Below are 27,710 nucleotides of genomic sequence, written 5' to 3' on the forward strand. Positions count from 1 at the left end.
GGGGACCCGCTTACACCCGGGTGGGCGGCGGATGAAGGCGGCGAGAGGTTGAGGGTCGAGGATGAGGAGGTCAGGGGGAGGTTTCCAAGGATTCCGTCGATGCCGGTGTCGTTGTCGGTGTCGAGAGAGATTTTGAGGGGGTTTGGTGGGCCCCCGGTGCCGGAGGAGTGGAGGGGGGAGGTTTTGGGTGAGTGGGGTGGAGTTGGAGGAGGCCCATCTCTTTTGAACTTTACATATCAGGTAAATTTTGCCATATTCTGTAAGCTATTCAGTTGTAGTATTAGGTGAGAGTTAGTTAGTTTTCTATTTGAACTGATGACTCCCGCCAATTTGGTGGGTTTATGGAGATTGGGTAGTAATTTGAGTCCTTCAGCTTATGCATTTATGTTATTGACTTTGGGTATAGAGCGCCTTTGAACTTTCATAAGAAGTCAATATTTTCTGCTGTCCATACTTTGCCAAAGGCAGGAGTTTGGATTTGATGACATCCTCATTGTCTATGAGTTGGCTATGACCCGCGTGGTGGGGCCTACTTATTGGAGGCATTTTGTGAGTTCATTCTCCTTGCATGTCGAACTCAAAGATTTGAGCTTTTCGATTTCAATGATTGTTGTCGGGATGCTCGTTTGTTTACTGGGAGGAAAGGACGACGACCCCTCTATGGTGTGCATAATTGCACGGTGGATCACATTATGTTGCAAGTCTAAACTGACCAAACTAACTTACTGGTTGAATTTATTGAGTCAAGTCAAATTGAGCTTGTCATTTGCCTCATCTTGAAAAATTTAGTAAACTAGCTGTTTGATGTGAGAAGGTAATTATTGACTAGAGTTTTTAGCATCAGTAAAGACCAAGTTCATATCCTGGGCCTTGCTCGAAGTTGCTTTGAAAGTATTGCGGAGAGCTTAGATAGGCCATCCATGGAACTCCTTATGCAGACGAGCCCCAATTTTGTGGGCCTAGAAACGTCTGATTGTTGCTAATACTTTGCTACTTCTAAAGTTTGTTAGACATCTAAGGTTCATACCATAGGTAGATTCAATGGATCCATAGTCCAGCTGCATTGCACTCAGCACACTTGCATGCTGACTTTCCTCTGTAGTAATAACAATCTCAGTACTCAACCAAGTCTCTTTTTTTATTAAATATGCTCTAACTTTGGTTTGACTGAAAATGAGAGAAGTTTATGGTGTTTCTTTCTTTTCTTTTTTCTTTTTAAGGAAGATAGAAGGCTGGCGACGATCCAAAATGTTTTTGGAGTGATAAGAGGGCGAGAGGAGCCTGATCGATATGTTATCCTTGGCAACCACAGAGATGCATGGACATATGGTGCTGTGGACCCAAATAGCGGGACAGCTGCTCTACTTGACATTGCTCACCGTTATGGTGTTCTATTGCGCTCAGGTTGGAGACCTCGAAGGACCATTATTCTCTGTAGTTGGGATGCAGAGGAGTTCGGCATGGTAAGTAGTTCATTTAACTGTGAAGCGTGACCATTTTGGAGGCAGGATGTTTAGTTTTCTTGTGTTTGAGGATATAAGTAGGCCTGTCTATCTGTATGTACCGTGTAGTTAGGAAGTAGAGGAACTCATAATAATTGCATAATGAGTGATGGGAAAGAATGATAAAGAGGTTATTTTATTTTATTTTCTTTTATTTTTTATTATATATGTATATATGTATATATATATTTTTTTGGGGAGGGGGGAGGGTGGGGTGGGGTAGTGCAATAAAATTCTTTTTATTGTTTGTTTTTTTTGGTTGATTGGGTGAATATAGTGGCTCTAAGTTATATTTCACCCCATAGGTAGATTCAATGGATTCAAGCACAGTGATCATCACAGATCAAACAACAATTCTTTTTCTTGAAGAAGGAATAAGGTTTGAGTGCATTTTGATTTCATTCTATCCGTGTGCATATCCAAACGTAGACCTGAAAATCTCATTCTATTGTGATTAGTGGTTGAAGAGTTTCTACTTGAAAATATGGGGTTTGTAGTTTGCCACTATTCCTATTTTTCAATTTGATGGAGTGCATGTCTTCTTTGGCCGTTGGAAGTAATTCAGTGTATTAAAAATATGAAGCGGCCTTCCCTAGTTTTAACCTTGGTTTGGGGTTCCAGAATGAGGGTTTGCCTTTATGGGCAACTTCAATACTAATCTTAAATAAAAAAACCATGTCCATTTGACGCTGGAGTTTATATTTTTCAGATTGGATCTACCGAGTGGGCTGAGCAGAATCTTGGAATTCTTGGCACAAATGCAATAGCCTATCTAAATGTCGATTGTGCAGTACAAGGATCTGGTTTTTTTGCCGATGCTACTCCACAACTAGACAAGCTCTTGATTGAAATAACTAAGGAGGTAAAAAGAACTCAACAGTTTTAGTGTCTTTTTTCTCTATTATGACTTTGTCTGGTAGTGTTCTAATATTAGTTACTCTTTCATAGTTTCATGTCAAAAACACGAAGGCAGTTTAAAAGAGAGAAAGAAATCAAAGTTTTAATTATTTACAGGATTGACGATCATTTGAATTAAATGTGACAGTTTAGATGACACCAAGAGATGTGTTCACTTAGACTATTCATTAACGTTAGTTACTCTAGGTCAACCTACATTTGGAGTATCAACATGTAGCAGTCATATGGTAGTTTTGATGTTCAGTTTTAGCACTGATACCTACTTGATTAGGTTTCCCTTCTTGCTTCTCAACATTCTTTAAGTTAAGACATTGGATTTCTTTTTTATTTTTTTGAAATCTTAGCAAATGATGTTGGTTGGTATTTCAGATCAAGGATCCAGATGTTGAAGGGATGACCGTGTACCAAACATGGGCTGCAGCAAATGGAGGTATCAGCGTAAGATGTTTTATTTTTGAATGCTGCTAATTGGTTATACAAAGAATAATTAATTTATTGGATCAATGTCTTCATGCTCAAGGGTAAAAACAAAGATAGTGATGAAATGCCATAAACCCATGTTCTATTTTAGATTTTTCTAAGGTTAATGGCGGTCAGAGAAAATTCCCTGGAAATTTAATCCAATTTTAACACACGCACAAACACATGAAAAATAATAAGTAGATGACAGGCTTTTTTAGATATAGCCCTGAAATAGTCCTTATTCTGATATTTCCTCAAATATTTAATATTCTATTATATAACCCCCTTAAATCTCTTAGTTACCCTTTAGCGTCACACACACAAACACGTCAAAAGAAAAGTTGACGAAAACATCAAAAACTTACTTAGCTTGATTTTCTCCCCCTCAAATATTAATATTCCTTAAGTCCTAGATATCTCAAGTATGCCCCCTGCCGGTTAGATGGCTGTTAAAATTGACAGCCAGCAGACACAATGAGTAAATGCCCTCCCTACCTTTGACTTAAAGTCAACATGACAACCTTTGCTTGGCTGGGGCGTCTACATGCCTGTCCTTTGACTCTTTTCCAAGAAATACTGCCCCTTCTTCTCTGAGGTCTCCTGAACTCTGTATCATACTAGACCACACCCAATTCGTCCCCTCCTCAATGTCCGTCCCCATCTCTTTTGAATATGATCAATTTATAGAAAGAAAAATAGAGCATCAGTATCAACTATCAAGGATGCCAAGGTCATGAATTCAAGAAGCCTTCGGACTCACAGTTGTTGCTATTCACACCACCTCATCTGCTTTTGCATCAAGTGCTTCACAGAGAACCTTCTTTTTGTATTTCAACTTCAACTACACAATCTCCCCCATGATTCTCTCTCCCTCTTGCCTGACCCCTTCATTCTTGTCATTTGTTGGGCCGATTTGAAATTTGAAGCTTGGCTAAATAGTAATGTTAAGGATTGGAGGTGAAATATCTAAGTTTGAAGGATTTTGCAAGGGTTATATTTAAAAAATACAAAAGGAAAAAAAATAAAAATAAACCCACCGACTACCCTCTCACCCCTCAAAACACACACACACACACAGTGCAAAACGATAACCACCACCTCATGCGGTAAAACTTTACATGGGAGATCATGCTTTTTAGCAAGATGACAATTCCATGCTTCAAAGTTTCAAAAAAATTCCCTTAGTTATTCATGAGTTCGTTTTCCCTATTTGCTAGTTGGAAGTCTAATGATATCATGCTATGTCATTATTTTGTCCTGTTTTAGCACCCTTTTCTGTGCATTTGTGCTTACTGATGTAAAGTTCACTTATGTTTCTTTCATTGGCTACTGCAGATTGAAAGACTTGCCAGAGCTAATTCTGATTTTTCAGCATTTCTACATCATCTTGGAGTACCTTCTCTAGATCTATATTATGGTAAAGGTATGTTTTGTCACAAGTAAAAGTAAAGCTCGTTGATTGATTCGTTGACTGTTTTTGGCAATTTTTATATAAAAATGTGTAAAGGAATATGTTAATTGAGTATGAAAGGACCGTTTCACCTTACTAAACACATCATGTTGAATGTGACATACTGCTATATTACTATGATAGGGATACCACTTGTACCACTCAATGAGCTTAAAACTGGTCTTGATTTCCAGCAATATAACCCCCTAAATATGTGTTAGACTACATATTTCGGAGTTTGCTTCTGAAATTAAATACTCTTGCGCCTGTAAGAATATGGTGATTCTGAAGATACAAATAATCATCTCCTTGGCCATCAACTATAGGAAGCTTGTTCTTGCTGCGATTCTAAGACCCTGCCCTTTGTATGCTCCACCTAGATGCTTCCAATTTTGTCATCTTGCCAAAAATAGATATGTGTAAACAGCTTCTGGATAAATGCACAAGTCAACTTATTGTTAGAAGGATTTCTTTAAATAATATAATAGGTTTTAAATATTGGTTGTCGGGGATTTATCGGACGGTCAAAATCCATATCGGATAGCGGATATCGGGGATATATCGGGGGTAAGTAGTATTTATCATGGTGATATTACTAGATAGTGTATATACATATTATAATATCCTAAAATAATATCCTAAAATGTAATCTAACCATACTTAATGAAATATAAACATACCAAAATGTATTTAGTCATGTTTTAGGATCACTAACCAATGGTAGAAACTTGCTTCTTGAACGCACGATGAAATCATTCGAGTGCATAGTTAGTAAAAATGGAATAACATACAAGCAAATAACAAGATAACATAAAGAATGAAGAATCATCAACATAATTATTGTATAATCATAAGATTATAAACTAACTTTCTAAGTTGAGATTTAATAGTTATGAGCCATGTCAATATTCATAAACAAACATAAGCTAATCACCAAACAACCAAGTACCAAAAGCAACAAATAGTTTATAATTCTTGAACATCCAAAGAGCAAACCCAAACCTAAACAAAAGGTCAATAATTTTGATATTTTGAGCTGACAATATCGGCCGATAACTCACTTTATCGCCACATTATCGCCGATAAACATCCAAAAATGATAACCAATTTAAAATCAAACTTATAATGGCGGAAGGCCCCCAAAACCGATAAATCGCCGATAATATCGGTTTATCGGCTGATATTTAAAACACTTAGCTTCCAAGTACACTGGGAATATATACTATTCCAGACAATTACATAGTGTTCATGAGAAGGATGCCCATGAAACAGTTGCATAATCTTCTAGACTTGATAATAACTTCCAGTTTAGAGTCGGCTGCTCCTTTTGTCTTGTCTCATGCAGTCATGCATTGAAGCAATGCTCGGATGGAACTTGCTTCTTTGTGTTTTCCACTGTATTTGAGTTGATTTTGGCCTCTTCTGCTGTAGAATTAATTATTCTGAATCTGAACTAAACTGAAACCTCCCTCCAGTCTCACGTCCTTGACACAAAGGATTTTTTTCTGGATTTTTCATTCTCCCCTTTTTACTTTTCCTTTATAATGTATTAAACTACTAATACCCCTTGGTACGAACTATTTTCCCTTTTTAATATTTCTTAGCAGTCACAGATGTCAAATATTAACTTTAGAATTTTCTTTCAGAGTTTGCAGGCTACCATACTGCATTTGATTCCTTTGACTGGATGGAGAATCATGGTGATCCATTATTTCATCGCCATGTGGCCAGTAAGTTTCTATGTTGGTAGATTTATTATGTAGCTGAGCTTGAAAGGGAGGTTCCAACTTATTACTGATCGACTCAACTCCTCTCCCTGGTTTTCTTTGTTTCTTGTTAGAAAAAGCATAAGACTTGTGCACAGATCTTTCTAATTTCTATTATTATCAGGATGCAACATCTTGTTTCCAACTAGGTTGCAGCAGGAAACGGTTAAATGAATGGTCTAATTGTTTGAAATTCATAATTCCAGGAGATTATAGAGTAATTACTATCAGAAATAGATCAGTCTGAATCTAGTGCAATTACATACATGCCACCATTGGTTTTGATTTTTTTTCAATTCGAGATAAAAATGGCTCAAAAAAGCTAGTAATTATGAGGATAGTTATCTTATTTTCATTCTATTGTACCCTGAATTGGGGTTTTTGGTGTAATTCAATACAGTAGGTGGTCATTCATTTGATGACCAAAAATCTAAAAGCTTATTCATGCTCCAGTTTCGTGGTTGATGTTTTATACTGACTTGATTTTTTTTTCCCTTCAGTTGCTGAAATTTGGGGACTTTTTGCCCTTCATCTAGCTGATGATCTTCTCCTACCTTTTGATTATCTCACTTATGCCACTCAGTTGCAGGTATAACAAAGCATCTTGAGATCTATAATTTGTTGCTTAAATGACGCACATGCATTTTTGTTGGTTTCTATCGAACACAAGCTGCTTTACTGTAAGATTATTCAAAGTCGGGTCTATGAGCCATTCTCTTGCAGTATTAAAAAACAACTATGTTTAAGTTGGTCATATTAATGTATTTGAAAGTTTCCGTTATTCACTAATATTCACTAATGAATCAATGGCTTCACCTTCCTCAGAAATAAGGTCCCATGCTTCTTACAATTTCAGTGCAAGGCTGGTAATTGTTTGGTTGATATTTGTTTTAAACCAAGAGGAATTATCTGCTATCTTACTTTTGCTTGGTTATTGTCAGATGTAAACTATATTGGTGTATGTGTGTATCACAAGGCTGCACCGTTGGGATATACATATGTTTTTTGTCATCCTTTATGATATAGTAAATTTACCAATTCATGAAATATAATGTATACTGTATGTGCAGTATCCACATCATAATACATTACATGTGGGCAATACTGGAACTCACCTATACATCATTACATTGATTTCGGCATACTTTCATCATGGAATAGCTCATGGGCTATGAATCTAAATGTCTCAAAACTCAAAAAGGTTTTTATATCAAGATAAATGGGGACTTGTTTTGCTTATCAATATTGCTTCAGGGTTGCAGATTTAAAAGATGGCTTAATTTCACAAACATCAGGTGTCTATGGGGATATCATCAGGCAAATTTATTACTATTTCAGATGGAATGTTGGGGTTAGAATTGAGTAAGCTGAATAAAAAATCCTCCACTCTGGTCCACCAAAAATAGTATACATATCAGACATCACTGGCTCTTCCACATAGAGTCGACACATAGGCTCGAGATATCCAAAATATGCAGGGAGATTCTGTTCATGTGAATTTCTCTATATTCCAAATCAAAACTATCACTATCCCAAAAAAGGAAGAATCATTAATGGTATTGGATGGTATAGTGTGTGGTTCGAACACCACATGCAATTCTACTCATATACTTGTTTGCATACAAGGATGTTTTTAATTGAAAGTCAAGGATCTTGATGTTGCCCCCTCATGGGTCATTTGGTCTACAAGCCATTTTAGTGCCAAGTCAAATTGCCATTGTGTTCTCATCAAGCAATGAAAATGGATATCTTCAAAGACAGAGAAAAGACAAAAAAGCCAAAAATACCATATAATATTCTAATAAATTTGTGTGAAATATCTTCGTATGACTTGTGCGTTAGCTGAAGAATTTAAACATCTAATATTTGCTGTTGAAAATTTAAACTTGAAGGGACAAATTGGATCATCAATTAAGTTCAGAATGTCAATTTATAGGATGCTCTCCTTCTTCCAGTTGTGTCTAATGCCTTCTATTATTTTCTTGCAGAGCCACACAAATACATTGATGGAATTGCTAGATAGAGGAATATCTTTACAACCTATAGTTGCATCTATTGATGAATTCACTGCTGCGGCCAATGAATCTGTAGAAGAAGCAAAGGTTTGATGCAAGCTTTAGAAATTGACTAATACATTATTTTATTTTTTTTAAGGAGTAACCTCACAAAGTTAATGATATTATATTAAGTTATAAATTGTGGCTGGGTCAATGAGTCTCAAGGTGGAATATTATCAGGTAGTAAATGCTGAAAATATAGTAGCTATCATGACCCGAAAAAATGAACACAAACTTTCAAAATGGGGTCCTCACTATTCCTACGATCTCGTTGGCATCTAATCAATTGTGATGCCAGAAAGGCTATGGTGAAGAATCACCACTGTCCATATCATTTAGTTTGCTCATTTTTTTCATTAAAATGATTTATAATTTTTTTTATGTTGAGGAAAGTGCAGCTCATCAGGAATGCAGATTGCATATATTTCACATTTGGTTATAGCTTCTGTCGTACATTTTTTGAATGTATTAAAGCAATCATGTAATAGGATATTAGAGATAGTCTCCTGGATGTTAATTTTATTCTAGCACCTGTCGTCGAATTCCTATTAGCATTTTCCATAAGCATTACATTTTTGGTGGAACAACCTGCAGAAAATTGAAGAGCAAGAATCAGAAGAATATCTTCCACGACTTAGACAGCGAACTTTCAACGATCGCCTTATGCTTGCAGAGAGAGGCTTCTTGGAAGCAGAGGGACTTCTAGGGAGACAGTGGTTTAAGCATCTGGTAAGCATTGAATTACATTATTTAGAGTGATCATAGGCGATGAGATAAGAATATATGCCCCTGTGTATATGCTTTTCATACAAATTATCTTATCCAGCTGGTATTATATTACTCCTTGTAACCTATTGAGAATACACATAAAACATGTATAATAACCTTGTATATTACACCATAGGAACATCCATTTTCTTTCTAACTAATCGATTCCGGGTCTTGCCTTGTATGATTTTTCTGTCATCACTATAACTTTCTATAAGCTAACAAAGAAGAACAAGTTACAATGAAATATGTACCTTCGTTGCATTTTTTTAAAGAATTTTGAATGCGAAAAAATATATTCTACTGTATTTGACACGTCTATTGCATACTGACATTTGTTATGGCATACAGTTATATTCACCTCCTGAAGATTATGAGAGCAAGCTCTCTTTCTTTCCTGGTATAGCTGATGCCATTTCTAGAGCTGAGAAAATAGGAACAAGAGAAGCACAATTGCAGGTCCAACATGAGATATGGAGAGTTGCTAGGGTAATTCAAAGGGCTGCAGGTATTCTTCGTGGAGAATTAACATGAATGAGCAAATCTTTATTTGTACATGAAACCAGTGGAAAATCTACATTGCATACTAAATTTGTGCCGTTTATATTTATATTTCCTTATCATTTTCGCTTGATATGCTGATGATCGATATGGGCTTGAGGTGTATGACTAATATACGCGACCGTGTCATTGTCAAGAATGATTGGTTTATGTCAAAATATTGAAATAGATAGTTCAGTCAATCAAAAGCTATTCATTTCCTCACGTATTTTTACTATACTGGGAAGCACAGAGACATTGCTTTCAGAGTACTAGAGAGATGAATCATCGCGCTAAGATCCATCCAATTTGCTTTTAGAGTTTTTTCCATCCTGTTTTTTCGGAAAGATTGTTAAAGTGGCAAAACACGTAGTTATTGGACAGTGAGGTCATCAACAAATTTTATTAACTAATTTTGTCTCTTCTCAAAAGAAAGAAAATTCTTCTCTTGGCCTGTTTGGATGGAGTGTAGAGAGGGGGAAGAGAAGAGAAATTTTATTTTAATCTTGTTTGAAAGTTTTATTTAGGAGGGTAAAGAAGGGGAATGGAGGGGAAATTTGACCAAAATTTTTACACCCCAAATTGGGATGTAATGGAGGGGAAGGGAAGGAAGAAGAATTTTTTTCTCTTCCTTCCCTTTCCTAAGTAAACTTCCAAACACACCATTAAAAGAAAATTAATATTTTTCAAACAAGTACATAATTATACAACAAGAGGAGATCGTTCATGTTAAGACAAAGATAAATTTTCTAACAAACCAAAATTATTTGAAATGCTTAAGTGAAACACAAGAATGAAATTATAAAACAACGTAAAGGAAAATAAATAAAAAAATAATATCGCGCGCCAGATAGGGGTCGAACCTATGACCTTCCGCTTAGGAAACGGACGCTCTATCCACTGAGCTACAGGCGCTTTGACGGTTAGGTAAGCCAACTTCCCAGTAATATTCACATAAACAACCGTCATTAAAATGGAGTTTTTACTCAAAAGAGGTCTTTTTTGCTAAATAATTAGCAAAACCGACCGTTTTGCTAATTACTAGTTGAGATGCACGTGAAATGCACGTGGACGAATATCATGATTATTTAATTGATAAAAATAGAAATAAAAGCAAAAAATAATATAAAGTTTTTTTACGGGATTGATCATCAACTCAATAATCTCTCCTTTAAATGAAATATTGTCATTGTTTCCTTCAACTCAGGTTGTCACCACATGATCTACTATTTGTAAGTTATAAACACATTGATCTAGTACAACATCTCTGTTTATTAGTATCTTGAAGCCTTCAAAAGATGAGAGATCATTCAATTCGCAAAGGAAATTTGCATATGAATTTACTTGCAATATGTCCATTAAAACTTTTAGTTGTGGTTTGACTCATATTTACATTAACTTTTAGTTGCGGTTTCACTCATATTTACATTATCTAATATTCTCATTCAATTTTATAGCTCATTCTCCTTATCATAAAGTAAAATTGAAAGTAGGAAGGATTATTTTCTTGCGAAATTAGAGCAGAGAGATTATGAAATATTTCACCATGTGCTCTAAATATAAAAAATATTCTTTAATGCAAGGTCCCTATCAAATCTTCCCCTAAAACGATGTGAATGAAAATTGCTATTATAACTCACTTGCCTAGGGCAATCGTATTGTATATAGGACATATACAATAGTCTCATGTATTTTCTGGTTCTAACTGCAAAATACGCAAGAGTGGTAGTCTCGTGTATTTTCTGACCTTAAATATTTTGTAATTAATATTTGCTAATTACACAGGACTATTAGTCCCGTGTATTTTAAAGATAATTTTTTACAAAATCGACCTCTTTTTTGCTAGCCTTGATGATGTGGCAAAAAAGAGGTCAATTTTATTAATTATTATGTAAAACAGTCGATTTTGCTAATATTTTTAAAAAGTGATCTTTTTAAAAATTCTCCTAAAATAAACTGTTAATTCAAAACACGAAATGGGCAAAAAGACCTAAACATTCTGGTGATTAATTAACCCATAAATAGGGAAAATAATAATTAAAATAAAAATATATTTAAATTGAATCTAACAATACACTTCACAGCATGAAGCATGAAATGTATCCACGAAATTATTACAAAAGAATTAAAGAAACTAATTTTTAAAAAAATATGAGATCGAGGGATAGAGGGTGAGAAGACCTCACCAACATGAATTTTATTTCTCTCCAAACGTGATAGCGAAATTGGGGGAGAATGAGCGAGGAGAAAATTAAACAGAATTAATGACAAAGTGGGCGTGCTTATATAATTAGGTTATTAAGATATTCGTCTTGAAATCTTAAATACATACATATTAGTCCCTAACATCTTTGTAATTTCTCATTTACAATGATATTACTATTTAATATTAAATTAATTTTATTATATAAGATTATATGACCATTTTTAATAAATTATAAAAAATATATATAGAAACCTCAATGCTTATAGCTAGTAGTTGGGCTCCACAAAATATGTTAACTTTACATTATAGTGTTCTATTGGTAATATTGTTGATAATATCATTACATTTTCTCTTTATCTTATTATTCACGTTTTTCTAATGTAAGTCCTCTTTTGCTAATCACTCAATTGTCTATATTTAGTTTTTATAACATCAGAGGTTAGAATATTCTCTTCTGTTTAAAAAGTGTTGACATGATTTTCTAAAAAAATATACACACTTCAATGTGCACACTTAACTATATATGGAGTAATACATCTTAAGAATGGCTTACCCTAATACATCTTAAGAATGACATGCTCTTCAATGTCATCATTAGTTGACATATCTATGCATTACACTAAAAGCACAATGAAAATTTTAAAAATAACAAAAGAAACACCCTCAAAAGTTTTAAAAATTATAAAAAAAACACCCTAAAATTTTATAATTTATAAATACACAAAACTATTAAACATTACATTGAAATCAAGGAACTACAAAAAATCATTGAAATTTCTTAAACTTTGGAGGGGTAATTTGCAATTTACTAAACTTTAATCATGTTTTTTTTGTAAATTTTAAAATTAATAGATTTTCCATTAGTTATGTTTTTTTTTTAAGTTATGGGTAATATTGCCCATGAAAAGTTTTTGGGAAAAATGTGTCCAGGCCCCAAAAGCAGAATGTTCATGTGACCCGCCCCCTTGTATTTTGCCCCATGTGATTCAGCCCCAAAAAGTACCATTTAATATTTTAAGGCCCCTCCACGTCAGCAGTATAAAAAAAGAGATTGTATTTTGAAAAAAAACCCGAAATTACCCCTCCACTTATCTTCCCTAGACGTCTGGTCCACAAACTACATGGAAAGTCACGCCCATTAATGCAATCTGATGGAAAAAATAGAGGGAAATTTCCCGCTCTTTTTTGAACTCTATCATGAGCAATAACTCATGTTAGTTCTAAGTTATTTAATGTTAGTTCTAAGTTATTTAATGTTAGTTCTAACTTATTTTATGTTAGTTCTAATTTAGTTCTAATTCATGTTAGTTCTAATGTTAGTTCTAAGTTATTTAATGTTTGTTCTAACTTATTTTATGTTGTTCTATGTTAGTTCTAATTTAGTTCTTACTTATTTAATGTTAGTTCTACTTCCAGCTAGTGTTGGTTCTAATATAAGCGTTAGTTCCAGTGGCTATATTAGTTCTAGTTGAGCTCCTGTTAGGACTGACACGATACATGTTAGAATTGATACTGGAGAAGCTAGAACTAACACATCATCAAGTAGAAGTAATATGACATTTAGACCTAACAATTACGCTGGAACTAACGACTTAAATAAATTAGAACTAACACGATACCAGTTAGAACTAACACTAGAGAAGCTAGAACTAACACATCATTAAATAGAACTAACATGGCGTTTAGACCCAACAATTACGTAGAACTAATGACTTAAATAAATTACAACTAACACGATATCTGTTAGAACTAACACTAGAACTAACACATTAAATAAATTAAAACTAACACGAGCTGGTAAAAATTAGAACTAACCACATTAGTTCTAATTTATACAAAGTTAGTTCTATTTTATAACAAGTTAGTTCTAATTTTATACCATGTTAGTTCTAATTTTATGCCACGTTAGTTCTAATTTATGCCAAGTTAGTTCTAATTTATACAAGTTAGTTCTATTTTATAACAAGCTATCTCTAAATTATACAATGTTAATTCTATTCTGGAGCGTGTTAGTTCTAATCTATACCATGTTAGATCTATTCTGTAGCGTGTTAGTTCTAATCTGCACAGTGTTAGTTCTATTCTGTAGAGTGTTAGTTCTAATCTGCACAGTGTTAGTTCTATTCTGTAGAGTGTTAGTTCTAATCTGCACAGTGTTAGTTCTATTCTGTAGAGTGTTAGTTCTAATCTGCACAGTGTTAGTTCTATTCTGTAGAGTGTTAGTTCTAATCTGCACAGTGTTAGTTCTATTCTGTAGAGTGTTAGTTCTAATCTGCACAGTGTTAGTTCTATTCTGTAGAGTGTTAGTTCTAATCTGCACAGTGTTAGTTCTATTCTGTAGAGTGTTAGTTCTAATCTGCACAGTGTTAGTTCTATTCTGTAGAGTGTTAGTTCTAATCTGCACAGTGTTAGTTCTATTCTGTAGAGTGTTAGTTCTAATCTGCACAGTGTTAGTTCTATTCTGTAGAGTGTTAGTTCTAATCTGCACAGTGTTAGTTCTATTCTGTAGAGTGTTAGTTCTAATCTGCACAGTGTTAGTTCTATTCTGTAGAGTGTTAGTTCTAATCTGCACAGTGTTAGTTCTATTCTGTAGAGTGTTAGTTCTAATCTGCACAGTGTTAGTTCTATTCTGTAGAGTGTTAGTTCTAATCTGCACAGTGTTAGTTCTAATCTGTAGAGTGTTAGTTCTATTCTGCACAGTGTTAGTTCCGTTCTGTAGAGTGTTAGTTCTAATCTGCACAGTGTTAGTTCTATTCTGTAGAGTGTTAGTTCTAATCTGCACAGTGTTAGTTCTAATCTGTAGAGTGTTAGTTCTATTCTGCACAGTATTAGTTCATAACAAATTAGTTCTAATTTATACAAAGTTAGTTCTATTTTATAACAAGTTAGCTCTAATTTATATCAAGTTAGTCCTATCTTATAACAAGTTAGTTCTAATTTTAACCACATTAGTTCTAATTTATCCCAAGTTAGTTCTAACTTATAGCAAGTTAGTTCTATTTTATAACAAGTTAGTTCTAATTTATACATGAGCTTCGATAGAACAAACATGAGCTAACTCTAGTTATTTATGCCATTTTTTAAACTCTATCAATAGCTAACTCATGTTAGTTCTAACTTATTTCATGTTAGTTCTAACTTATTTTCATGTTAGTTCTAACTTATTTTATGTTAGTTCTAATGGCAAGTAAGAGCTAACTTTAAGTGGAACTAACATTAACACTTTGGCTACTTGGTCTAGTGGTAAAGCTTGGGAATTTGGAGAGGAGGTTAGGAGTTCAAGCCCATGCAACTACAATATATATTTAAAGGTCTTTGATTGGATATATATTTAAAGGTCTTTGATTGGGCCTTGGGCCTTGGGGCTCTTTGTTAGTTCTAGCCATTAGAACTAACATTCCAGCCCTTAGAACTAACATAACAGCCCTTAGAACTAACATTGGGCTCTTTGTTAGTTCTAGCCATTAGAACTAACATTCCAGCCCTTAGAACTAACATAACAGCCCTTAGAACTAACATTTATAGTTCTAATTTTCCTTGACCCCCCTTTCAAATTCACAGGTTCTTAGATTCTTTAGTCGACTTTTAATCACATTATCTTCAATTTTTAGCTAAATGTCGATATGTCTGAAGATTCAATGTGAGCTTTTGAATTTCTGCTGTTAATCTCTTATACAAAACTTTGTCAATCACCAAATCACACAAGAAAAATGCATTAAAGAAAAACCCAAACTGCTGTTCAAGAATCCAAGGAGATCTCATTTCAATTAAATGAAAGAGAAAAACTACAAAAATCCAATATCGATTCCCTTCATAAATTACAAGAAAACAAGAGCACTATCTTGATTAAGACATTGATTTGGGTAAAGATATTCCGTAACCTAGAAAGGGGAGAACAACGATGCATCAGACCAAAGCCCCAGGCTCCGTCAGCTCGCGGGTCCCCGGACCATGTTCTGTGTTTGTTGTTGAACCCGCGTTCACGAGCTGTTTCTAAGATGACTCCCCGACCTCCGACTCCATGACCACCGTCCTCGCCTTCGCCTTCCACGACCTCCTCAGTCTGATCATTTTCAGCGGCCATGACGGAAGTGAGAGAGAAGGAGAAGCTGAGAGATAGAGTGGAGAGAGAGAGAGAGAGAGAGAGAGAGAGAGAGAGAGAGAGAGAGAGAGAGAGAGAGAGAGAGAGAGAGAGAGAGAGAGAGAGAGAGAGAGAGAGAGAGAGAGAGAGAGAGAGAGAGAGAGAGAGAGAGAGAGAGAGAGAGAGAGAGAGAGGGGGTTAAAGGGATGGGCGCAGTTACCAAGCTCAATCAAATCAAAGGGTAAATTTGTAACTTTTGTTGGGTTTTTCTCAGGATCTGGTACTTTGGGGCCTTAACACAAATACAATGTGTATTTGGGGCTAAATCACATGGGGCAAAATACAAGGGGGCGGGTCACATGAACATTCTGCTTTTGGGGCCTGGACACATTTTTCCCAAAGTTTTTACTAAACATATACTTTTAAAGGGAATATGATTTGTAAATTTTTTATTTTCTAGGGGTTATTAGTAATTTTATACATTCATTTTAGTATCTATAGGTTAGAAATTCTCATGGTGTTTTTTGTAAATTGTGAATATCAGGGGTTTTTTGTAATTTTTTAAACTTATAGGCCTTTTCTATAGATTATAAATTGTTTATAGACTATTTATAACTCCTATGTTTTCAATTTACTAATGAGTTTGAATTTCTTAGGGTGTTTTTATAAAATTTAAGTTTTAAGTGTTTGTTTGTAATTTTTGAAACTTTATGGATGTTTTATATAAATTATAAATTTTGTAGGGGATATTTGTAACTCCTATATTTTCAATGTACTGTTAGGTTAGAAATTATCAGGATTTTTATAAATTTTATAATTTTGAGGGTTTTAATTTATAATTTGTAAAAAGTTTAGAGTGTTTATTATAAATTTCATAATTTTTTGGGGGGTTTTTTGTGTTATTTGTAGGTTTTTAGTGTGTTTATAGGTTTGAAATTTTCAAGGTGCTTTTTACAAATTTTGAATTTTTAGAAGTATTTTTGCATTTTTCAAAACTTACAAGATACTTTCTCCAAAGTCAAAAACTTTTAGTTTTTAGCTAGAATATATTTTTCAAATTTCTCACTGAATTGAAATAAGTAAAATTTATAATTTTTAATAAAATTTTGAATTTAAAGGGGTGTTTTTGCAATTTAAAAAACTTAGAGGATATTTTTTACAAAGCCCAAATACTTTTAGGTGCTGGTTATCATATATATTTTTAGATTTCTTTACAAACTGAAGTAAGTAAATGATTTGAATTATATTAAATGTATCTCCTTTATCCAATAACATGTTAAGTCACATTATAAATAGGATAAATTATTTAATTACCAATTCAAAGAAGATATTATAATTAGAATAGATTAGGATAACAATGTAATATTAAAAAATAAGTTAAGGGTAATATTGGAGGATTACCAGAAGATGGATAAAGTTGCTCGACGATGCTCAAATCTTATATAATCGATTTCCTCCATCGGAGGATAAAGCTGCCTGACAATGCTCAAAAGCCGCTCATTCCATCTAGCATGTACTGATTATGCACAAGTGGCCAGTCAATCTGATGTCCATCCTTAAATGTCTTTCTCTCTATTCTTTCTACAATTTGTGGAGCTTGTTGTGCGAAACCAAACTGCCCAAGCACGCGATCCAGCACGTGCATCTCCACAATTTCAAAGCAAATGAGAGGAACACTGGGTGTCCATATACCGTGTCTCTCCATGCAAATTAGTGGTAGACGAGGTACAAAAGTTCTGTATGGCTGCCACTTGAGCTACAAAATATAAGTTATCGTTAGTAACTAGCTTAAGACTTAAATTAAAATTGGATACCCAATAAATTTACATCCGGTCAAGCTCTCATAATTGTCTTGCCGAGGCCTCATCATATGCTTTAGTGATATTCCATCTGCGTGTATGATAGAAGGTTAGATTCTAATTCTAAATTTAAAATTTAAAATTTAATTTTCTTTAATTATATCTAAAATTGTTTACCTGCTGCCTAGTGGAATCTGTCTACCTAAAACTCGTGTCTCGCATACTAGAGTGTCGACTGCACACCCGACTTGCCACGATATATTTTGTAAATTGACCTCTCCGTGTTTTTTCTTAAAATCATCTCTTATATGCCGCAAGCAATACTGGTGATGATGTTTGCTCGAAACCCCTCGCGCAAGGCTCGTAGAATTCCTTTCGTCCGGTCATAAATAAAAGTAATTGTTTTAGGTCTTTGTAGAGTGAGGATGAATCTGTGAATACATTAAAAAACCACTTCCAATTCAATGTATCCTCTACCTCTACAACTGCAAAAGCCAATAGAAATAGACCACAATTTGCATCTACATCGGTTGCAACCAAGAGCACTCCCTTGTACTTGCCGTATAAATGTGTGTCGTTAATGCTCAAGAGCGGACGACAAAAAGAGAACCCTTTGATAGCAGGTCCAAATGCCCAAAATACTCGCATGAACCTTTTTGTTCCCAACACAATCGCTTTAGACAATATTTCGTATTCGGTACCTGGATTTTTTCTCTTAATTGCTTCAAGATATTGCGTAAGTAATTCGTAAGATTTCTCCTAATCTCCAAAGATTTCAGTCAACGCCTTCCTCCGTGCATCATATGCTTTATATTTGGATATAGTTATTTTTCTCATATCATCTACCATTGTAATTATTTGACTTGGAGTAAGATCAAGTTCTCGCCTAACTTCGGGCATATTTAGGTTCAAGATATAAGAGGAAGTTGTCGCCATATGATTGGCATTGATAGCCGGATTGAAAGTTTTATGAATCCACAATAAGACCATCTCCAGCAGGTAGGCAAATTTTTACCCTCTCTCTCCTGCCACATCACTTTATTCTCCCACCACATAATTCAATAATACCCATTTCCCTATCAACTCTGCAGCAGCTAGTTTTTCAGAAAGTTTTTTACTTTATTTGGGACCCACCATAACCATATCATTCCAACATATACACCACCATATATTATTAATTCATTTTTGCTTATTATTTCATATATGTTATTGTTATTATTGCCACTCATATATTTATAATTTTTTATTAAAGCAATAAATAATATATAATATATAAATATATTAATTTTTTTGGTGTCCAAATTATACAAACTTAGTCTCTATTTATAGATCTTGAAAAATAAAGAATAATGGTGCAAAAAAAAAAATTAAATTCAAATTTTTTAAATGCCTAAAACTCAATTTAAAAGAAAGGAAAAAAACTAAATTTGATGGACCAATAAAATCCTGCCACGTCGCGTGTGGCAGGGATTATGGGGGGCTTTTGATTTTTTTAGTTTAATTTAATACAGCTATGGGGCCCACTGTGGCCGATTTCACCATAGGGAAAATTTTCCCCTTCTGCTCTTCTTTTCAATTTTCCCCTCCCCTTTCCCCTCCTGCTGCACCCAAAAGTCCCTCAATTCCCTTCCTGCTACAAGTAGTCTAACAAAAGATCATAAATTGCCCATCATATTTTTTTACTAACAGCTGCATTAGGCTTCCATGTACACTTCGAATTTCTCTCGTCTTGAACACTTGCATACTCTCCTTGAGCTTTCTCATTGAAGTAGCACTTTACATGTTAGTTGGTTGTATTAGTTTTCACCGACTTGAATTTGACCCTATTCTTGATTGATTATTCATTTATAGCAAAAACCAAAGTTTTCTTATTCTCCAAAACATCTTTTTTTAAAGTGAAGTCCCCGGGTGTTCGAAATTAGAACCAAGCTCAACGAACTCAGCTTGTGAGGTATTTATCCACTCCTCATTTTGAAACTCTTCTAGCAATGATTCTTCAGACTCAACATAATTGTTGTTTACACAATATTCATCCATCCAGTGGGTGTCCTCATCGGTTCCTCCAATTGCATACTACATACTATCAAGACATTCATCCTCTTCAACATCTTCATAATCGTCATTTACCTATACATCCTCATCCTCTTCTATAATAGAACCAACCGATAAATTAAGGGTTTTTTGCAAAATAAACTTTTTTTTGCTAAATAATTAGCAAAATAGACCGTTTTACTAAATAATTAGCAAAATAGACCTTTTTTTGGCCAACAGGCCAAAAAGAGCTTGAATTTGAAAAACAACTCAGAAAACATACGGGACTACTAGTCCCGTATGTTTAGAGCCAACTTAATCACGGATTAGTGAACTCAGAAAATTTCTCAGAACATCGAGATGAACTCAGAAAACATACGGGACTAGTAGTCCCATATGTTTTCTGAGTCACTAATCCGTAATTAAGTTGGCTCTAAACATACGGGACTACTAGTCCCGTATGTTTTCTGAGTCTTGTTTTTCAAAATCGATCTCTTTTTGACCAATAGGCCAAAAGATGTCTATTTTGCTAAATATTTAGCAAAAATGACTATTTTAAAAAATTTCCCGTAAATTAACTAAAACATGACCCTAAGTGTTGTGGAACACGTCACTTGACATTGCACCCGAGTCATTTTCTAAGTGTAAGGCACTTAGAGATGAAATAAATTCGCTCGAGTTATTTTCTAAGTCAAGCATGCAGGAGAACTCTCCAGGAGCATATAAAACTTGGGCAACATCGAATATTGAAATATTTTCAATGAACAACTCGATTGAGATTTGGTTTTCCGTAAGTTGTATCATGTCACTCAATTCTTGATCATTGGTGATATCTAAATTATTTGTTCTTTTTTTATTTATCAGACAATTACAGAAGACCTTAGTGACATACTCTTCATGATTAACTCTAGTAACTCTGCATATTTACTACATCATTCCATCGAAGTTGAAATTTCTAGATAACATGAACATTTTTCTAGATCCTCCTTCGTATATAGGCATATTATTCATTCCAACACTTAATTTCCCATTGAATAAGCAAATAACTGGTATTCCATTTGCCATTCGAACTAAAATATTAACATTTATCATATGCAAATTATTTATCAAATTTTAATCAAACAAAATTTAATCTATCACAATTTAACCAAATCCCATTGTTTATCATAATTAAAAAATATATTCTAAATATACAGTTATTTCCAAACTACAATTTTAACTAAATAATAGAGAGAAAATTAGAAAAAATTTAAAATTTATACCTTGATGAAGATCTGAAATTCGTATCGACGTCAGAGAGGATAGACAACGTGGACTTCAACAATGCTGGAGTGAACTTTAGGGAAGATCTCTATTTGGGTTTGGAGAGAATGAGTTTGGTGAGAATAAGAGAGAGAGAATTGAGGGGAAAAGAGGTGATTTTGGAGAGAATAAATGGAATAGGGTTAGGGTTAACGAGGGAGAGAGATTGGGAGAGGGTGGATGAAAATCAGGTTCAGAGAGGTGAGAGATCTGGAGGGATAGAGAGAGAGGAGGATGTGCCCTAATTTTTGGGCACAGCTGGGCTTATATAGGCCCAACAAATCCACGAGACTACTAGTCCTGTGGAATTGCTGGGCGACAACGTCCATCTTGTCCGAGTCTCTAGTTAATGCTAGGACTAGTAGTCTCGTGCATTTTGTTTGGGCGTTTAGGAAACCACGAGACTAATAGTCACGTAGGTTTTCTAAGTTCAGATTAGTGGCTAGTAATTGGCCACTAAACATATATGACTATTAGTCTCGTTTGTTTCAGAATCCAATCTCTGCAAAACCGACCTTCTTTTTGTCCCGGTTTTGCTAAAAAATTAGCAAAACGGTCAGTTTTGCTAATTATTTAGCAAAAAAGTACTCTTTTGAAAAATAAAAAAGAAACTCCTCGTTAATGTACCATCCGGCGGTCCTGAGCTCTCCCCCCCTCGAGCTCCAAAATTCAAAGCAAAAATGGAGAGCGCCATCTCCACCTTCTGCGGATCCCTGGCCACATTCTGCAACCACCTCGACTCCTCCACTGAAGCTCTCTCCGATTCCATCCAAAGGAGGCCCGTTCCCCTCGGTAACTCTCTCTCTCTCTCTCTCTCTCTCTCTCTCTCTCTCTCCCTCTCTCTAAAAAAGTCAAAAAAACCCTAGGCTAATCTCTTTTCACTCCCTCAGATTCCGCTGCTTCCGCCTTCCTGCAGTCCCTCGATCGCCGCATCTCCTCCGCCAGCGCCGACCTCAATCTCCTCGAATCCATGGCTCTCGGCACCGTCTCCTTCGAGGAGCTGCTCGGCCACTGCTACGAGGTCTACAATACCAACCAGAAGTACATCACCGACATCGAAGGTCGAATGAGTAGCTTCGGCTACGTCCCTGGTAAAATCCAGTCGCAAACCCTAAAGTTCTGTTCTTTTGGTTGGGTTTTACTTATTGGTTAATTTTGAGTAGAGGCGGAGGGGGATGATGATCCCGAGTTTGCGAGTCCTGAGATTGGATCGAAAAGGCTGGACTTTGATTGTGCGTCGGTTTCGGGTGTGAGATCGAATAGGAAGAAGCTGGAGGAGGATCTCTTGTATCCGTTGCTAGTTTGTATACTCTGAAGTTATTTAGTAATATGGATTTTTTTTATGGATTTTTTAATTTTTCATATGCAGCTTGTTTACTAAGATAAATTCAAATAAAAGTTTGAAAGTTTTATTTTGTCCATGGTCAATGGACTTCCTAAAGGGGGGTTAGTCATCTAGAACTTAAAACTGGAACTGGGATAATTTGTGGGATAAATTTTTAAAGTGTTAGTCACATAGAACTAGGAAATGAGATATTTTTTTAGTGGGATAATTTGTCACATAGAACTAGGAAATGAGATAATTTGTCACATAATTTGTGGGATAATTTGTGGGATAAATTTTTAAAGTGTTAGTCACATAGAAACTAGGAAATGAGATATTTTTAAAGGGTTAATGACTGAAAAATGCTTATTTTTCTTTCTTTATGATGTTATGAGATTTGAACTTCGACATTTATGATCCTCCGCTAGAAGCTCCACGAAATGTTCCTGATGCAGACGATGACTCCGATAAAGAAGACGAGTTACAGACTCAACGAGCAGCTGTAGGAGCTTGAAGAAATTCTATGACAGATGCCATGTGGGATGATAGAAGCCATGTGGGATAATGGAAATCGAGTCACTCTAGGGATTTAGATTTTTATTTATTTGTAAATTTTTTTATTATTTGAGATGAATAGTGATGCTTTATTGCATTATATTTTATAGTTATTACTAGAATTTGCTTATCAACATTATATTATTTTTAATATATAATTATTAACAATAGTAATTTATACCCACCATTACCCCCATCAAATTATCCTACCAAATTATGCAACTTCATAATATTATCCATCATTATCCCACCAAATTATCCTACCAAATTATCTCACTTTAAGAATTACCTATCATTGTTCCACTAAATTATCCCAGTGTCAAAATATTATCCCACTTTACCAATTATCACAGTTCTACTTAAAAAGTTCTAGGTGACTAACCCCCCCTAAAAGTAAAAGATCAATGTGTGAAAGGTTCTAGATTCTGATGTAACGGAAAAAAGAACTACATATATTTGGGGTTCTCAATTTCCATATATGCGATTACAAAGCAATTTTTGCTCCAAATTACTTTTTCAAATTCAGTTACCTTTACTTATTTATCATGGCTGTGTTCCCGGCTGCATCCCATTTATATGTGCATTCAATTTATGTGTTTTGATTGAGATATGTAGATTTTTGTATTTCTTAATGCTTCTTAAGATTTGAGGACTCACTCTCACTACAGAACCTTGGCCTCTCAGATGCTTGTCTTGCAACTTTAGCCTCCGAAGGTGTGGATCTCCTACAAACTTCTCTCATGTCAGTATGTTATTATTGCAAACAAAGTAATTATTTGTCATAGATATTTTCACCGCTTCTACATGCACATATAGGTAATTTATTTTTGTCAGTGCAAATGCAACATCATTTTTTTCTTGTTGCGCCTTTTATTTCCGTGCTTGATTATAACTTCTTGTATATAGTACGATGGGCTTTATGGTAGGTCATGTGTGATTAAATTTAACATGCTCCAGAGCACACACACACCCGCGTGCGGGTGCTCCTACATGGAGGTAGGTGAGCAGCAATGGGTTGGTACATATTCATTCGCAGTTTTAATTTCTGGGTGGGTGGGTGGGTGGGTGGGCGTGTGTGTGTGTGTGTTCATGTGCTTACATTTGAATTTATGATGGTTAAAGGTATTTCATGTTCACAAAGATCACTTCATTGAAGTAATGTCTATGAGGGAATTGCTTTAAAACTTACTTGATTTTGTCCCACTCTGGTTAAAAATCTTGGCTCTGCCCATGAATGAAAACATATTTTATGAATTATGTGAAGTTATGGTAGCTAGTAAACTAATCGGCATCTCTTCTTTCCAGTCAATGATTAGTTCAGCGTGTCAGTTAATATCTTTCGCAGTTACGAACTTACACTAATCTAAAAGTTTTCCCCCTGTTTTTACAGTTGTTGGTTGCTTCTTTACTTCTTTCTCTTCTTTGTTTTGCAATGTTTCCCCTCATATTACACATTCTGTTTAGTCACGATGAACCTTTTTATTCACAGCTTCATCCCTACTACCGATGGATGCTTTGACTGCACAAGAATCCAAAGTGACAGACGGAGGTGCTACTAATATGATTATTAAGATAGTGAAAGATGATTATGATAGCCTTCCTTCTTACATGAAAAGTTTGGCTTCATGGGAGGTACATGTCTAATCTTGTACTTCTAGACGTGTTTTCTTTCATCGTGTCAAAGAAAAAAAGTTAATGACATGGTCTATATATTAATAATTTAATACTGTTGATGTTAAATAATCACACAGATAAGTTAGTCAGAATAAGGTTGCAGGGACCGCTAACTTATCTGAATATCTGGTTTTGAGTAGAGTTGTTCTTTCCTGCACGTTCAACAACTCGTAAGAGGGTGGGGCTGCTCAAACTCAAAAATCGGACGATCAAGTTAACTAGTTACTTGAGTGCAAGGTTTTAAATATCGGATGTCGGGTTCATGTCGCTCGGCCAAAATTCATGTCGGATAGCGGAAATCAGGGATATATCGGGGGACATGAAAAAAATATCGGATTGTCATATCGGATAGGTTGATATAATATCATAAATGAAATCTTCACATACTTGATAATTATATTGTCTAAACATATGAAAAAGTACATATGAGAAGGTCTTCATTTTCACAAGCAACCACCAAGTTTTTGCTTTTGCATAGAAAATCAAAGACACTAGAACAGCTTAACTGTATATGTTTAGACAATTCTTATTAAAGTATAATAATTATCCAGAATATAAAAATTACTAATACAATTCTTTATACACAACTTTATTTATTAATGTAAAGATTTATTAATTGTTCAATTTAAGAATTTATGTTATTATAAAAGTCACTTCATAATTTTACACTCAAAGAAAAAGATTACAAAAAAAATGTTCACATACAAAGCGCGTGCATTATACTAGTAGGAACAAAAAGAAAATTCTACTGAAATTGAAAATTAAACTCGTAATTGCTATTCTAAACTACTTAACTGCATCGACTAACAATTGCAGGATTTTTATTATATATCTGTCATTTCTCCAAACAAGAAACTAGTAAAACCGAAGTATATGTGCACCTAATACAAATAAATTCATGTGTTCTTATAGCCTTCCATTATAAAGAAAACACATGCAATAACAAGTAATTAAAACCTACAACAAGCACCCATATGGGTAGTGGATGGGAAACAATGTGAAACTTTACATAAATAGAAGGTGAAAGATATTACAAATCATATGATTTCAACTTGTCAATGTGAAACCGATATTTCTGAATTTTGGCCGATATTTGATGGCCGAAATGTCGCCCGATATATCCGCTATTTTCCGACATGTCCCCGACATGACCTCAAAAACGCCATACGCATTAAATTCAACAATTTCGTGGCGGCTAGGCTCCGAATCCGCAATATCGGCCGCTATGTCCGACATGGCGGCCGATATTTAAAACACTGCTTGAGTGAGAAAGTATCGAACTATAGCAGTTCTTAAGTGCAGTGGAATGGAGAAAAATGCTGAGAAAATTGCTTACCCCCTGTGTTGAGAATAGTTTCCCCTTTTATGGCAATGAAAGAATGACATTTTGGTCTCTTCGTCCGAGTCAGGGCTAGGGCGGTTGAGTCAGCTTCAACTTTACATGTGTTGGCTGTGGAGTGGGCGTGGTCACTTCAACATTTAATGAGATGGGATAGACGGTGTGCGAAGCCGACGTAGTCAGATATACCATAAATAGTATCGGAGATGGAGAAATGATAACTCTTGTCATGCATTTAATGTGATATCGACGCGCTGTCAGTAAGTTGTAGTCATATTTTGTCTCGCATGGGGGACAGGGAATGTCGAAAGGTACCACCTTTTGAATTGGCTTTTGTGAGATGTCGGCCAGACAATTAGTCGAGTGTGCTTGCGGCGAGTCATCTTCGACGAGGGGGGTCGACAAGTACCGACTCTCGAATCGTCCCCAGCAAGATGTCAACCCGACGAGTCGACTGAATCGTGACTTTGGCCATCTCTAGTGTCAAGTCGGTCGGATTAAACGTGGTGCAGAATACTTATCTGTTGTCAACGAGGGATCTCAATTTGGCGATAGAAAACACCATAATAGTTGACCCTTTTCACTTAGAGTCGGCTTGGGTCGGGTCCGAGTGAAATGAGATTATAGTTTTGGACGGATGCTGATGCGCATTAAATGAGGGAACTGAAAAGTCCCTTCAGATGTAACGTGGCTGACATCACCACACATTCCTTTGACCGCTGCTACTCTGTTTTTTGTGCCGGATTACAGGTTGTTCTAGGTAGGTAGGATGTGCCTTGATCTGGAAGGTGTCGCTTCGAATTCTGAGAGTTAATCTCGACCGTTGGCTAAATTCTGATCCGGCCGCTAAGATTCCGGTAGTTGTGGGTTCAAATGCCTATATATAAGGCTGTGATTGTGAGAGAGGCGCTTGTTGCTCTTTGAAACTATTTGTGAACCAAAGGATCTTTCCGATCACCTACTCCGACGACAATCATCCATTGCAAATGGCGTCTTTCGATCCCGTTGATAGGCAAGCTCTGTTGGCGGGGTTTCACTCTAAAGTAACGCAGCCGTAGATGAGCTCTTTGAAACTATTTGTGAACCTAAGGATCTTTCCGATCACCTACTCCGGCGACAATCATCCACTGCAAATGGCGTCTTTCGATCCCGTTGATAGGCAAGCTCTGTTGGCGGGGTTTCACTCTAAAGTAACGCAGCCGTAGATGAGAGCGCTTCATGAGAGGTTTGACATTCCCAGAGAGTACCAGCTAATGACGCTGACGAGGTCGGAGGCGATATAAGACCATGGACCGGATCGGGCCCTATATCTAAAGCATCTGGAGTTCGGCCTGCATTTGTCCCCGCACCCTTTCCTCTAGCAAGTTTTTGCTGCTCTGGGGGTGTCGTCGGCATAAATGAAGCCAAACACCGTTACAACCCTGATAGGTTTCGTGGTGATTTGCCATTGCCTGGCAGTCAAACCATCCTTGAAAGTACTGGGTTGTCTGGCCAACGTTAAGGTGAACAAAAGCGAGCCCCACTTTCATTTTCGAATGGTGGGCAAGTTCAAGCTCATCACTGGTCTCCCCGACTCGAACAAAGATTGGAAGGAGAAGTTTGTCCGGATCATGGGGGGCGACTTGGAGTTGGGCTGCTCAAATTGGCCTGAGATACGGAAGGAGACGCTAATGGCTAGTGACTTGTCAGAAGCCGAGAGAGATGCCCTAGACCAGATCAGGGCGTATGCTGGCTCGCGCAAAATTGAGCACTTGCTCGACAACTCGGTCTTGCAGGTGGCTAATGTCTCGGTCGTGCCCCCCACTGCCAGGGACCAGGAGAGGGCCTCGACGCTGATCCTGGGCCCAATTGAGGGAGCTATGGCGCCTGTCGCTCGACTTGTCGACCCCCAAGAAGGGCCGTTGGCAAGGCCAGAGAAGCGTCCTCGTCGAGACTC

General features: G+C 35.8%; 2 protein-coding genes and 1 non-coding gene across 3 annotated transcripts in view; 2 read left to right on the top strand and 1 right to left on the bottom strand.

Moving 5' to 3' along the window:
• On the top strand, positions 7 to 9,557 carry LOC109832903 (probable glutamate carboxypeptidase 2). Its single transcript, XM_020400384.1, has 10 exons — positions 7 to 240; positions 1,221 to 1,463; positions 2,212 to 2,364; positions 2,790 to 2,858; positions 4,218 to 4,305; positions 5,979 to 6,062; positions 6,599 to 6,687; positions 8,087 to 8,200; positions 8,750 to 8,884; positions 9,275 to 9,557. Exons 1-10 carry the CDS (start codon positions 100 to 102, stop codon positions 9,455 to 9,457), a joined length of 1,299 nt encoding a protein of 432 aa, XP_020255973.1. The 5' UTR covers positions 7 to 99; the 3' UTR covers positions 9,458 to 9,557.
• TRNAR-CCU lies at positions 10,306 to 10,378 on the bottom strand. Its single transcript has one exon. It is a non-coding gene; the product is annotated as a tRNA-Arg (tRNA).
• Positions 21,503 to 27,710, top strand: part of LOC109832904 — a 14,630-nt gene continuing 8,422 nt past the window's right edge. Inside the window, exons 1-5 of the mRNA XM_020400385.1 lie at positions 21,503 to 21,674; positions 21,773 to 21,973; positions 22,046 to 22,169; positions 23,405 to 23,475; positions 24,251 to 24,393. Of these exons, the coding sequence (XP_020255974.1) occupies positions 21,563 to 21,674; positions 21,773 to 21,973; positions 22,046 to 22,169; positions 23,405 to 23,475; positions 24,251 to 24,393 (651 nt within the window). The 5' untranslated portion in view covers positions 21,503 to 21,562. The remainder of the gene's footprint in view (positions 21,675 to 21,772; positions 21,974 to 22,045; positions 22,170 to 23,404; positions 23,476 to 24,250; positions 24,394 to 27,710) is intronic.

The sequence above is a fragment of the Asparagus officinalis genome, chromosome 3, assembly GCF_001876935.1.
Source record: "Asparagus officinalis chromosome 3, Aspof.V1, whole genome shotgun sequence".
NCBI classification, from domain to species: domain Eukaryota; kingdom Viridiplantae; phylum Streptophyta; class Magnoliopsida; order Asparagales; family Asparagaceae; genus Asparagus; species Asparagus officinalis.

Bases quoted from the DNA above. Each gene is read 5' to 3' on its own strand.
- LOC109832903 (XM_020400384.1), top strand. From the start codon at position 100: ATGCCGGTGTCGTTGTCGGTGTCGAGAGAGATTTTGAGGGGGTTTGGT. The intron at 2,859-4,217 runs GTAAGATGTTTT...TGGCTACTGCAG, and splicing joins CAGCAAATGGAGGTATCAGC to ATTGAAAGACTTGCCAGAGC. The intron at 8,201-8,749 runs GTTTGATGCAAG...AACAACCTGCAG, and splicing joins AATCTGTAGAAGAAGCAAAG to AAAATTGAAGAGCAAGAATC.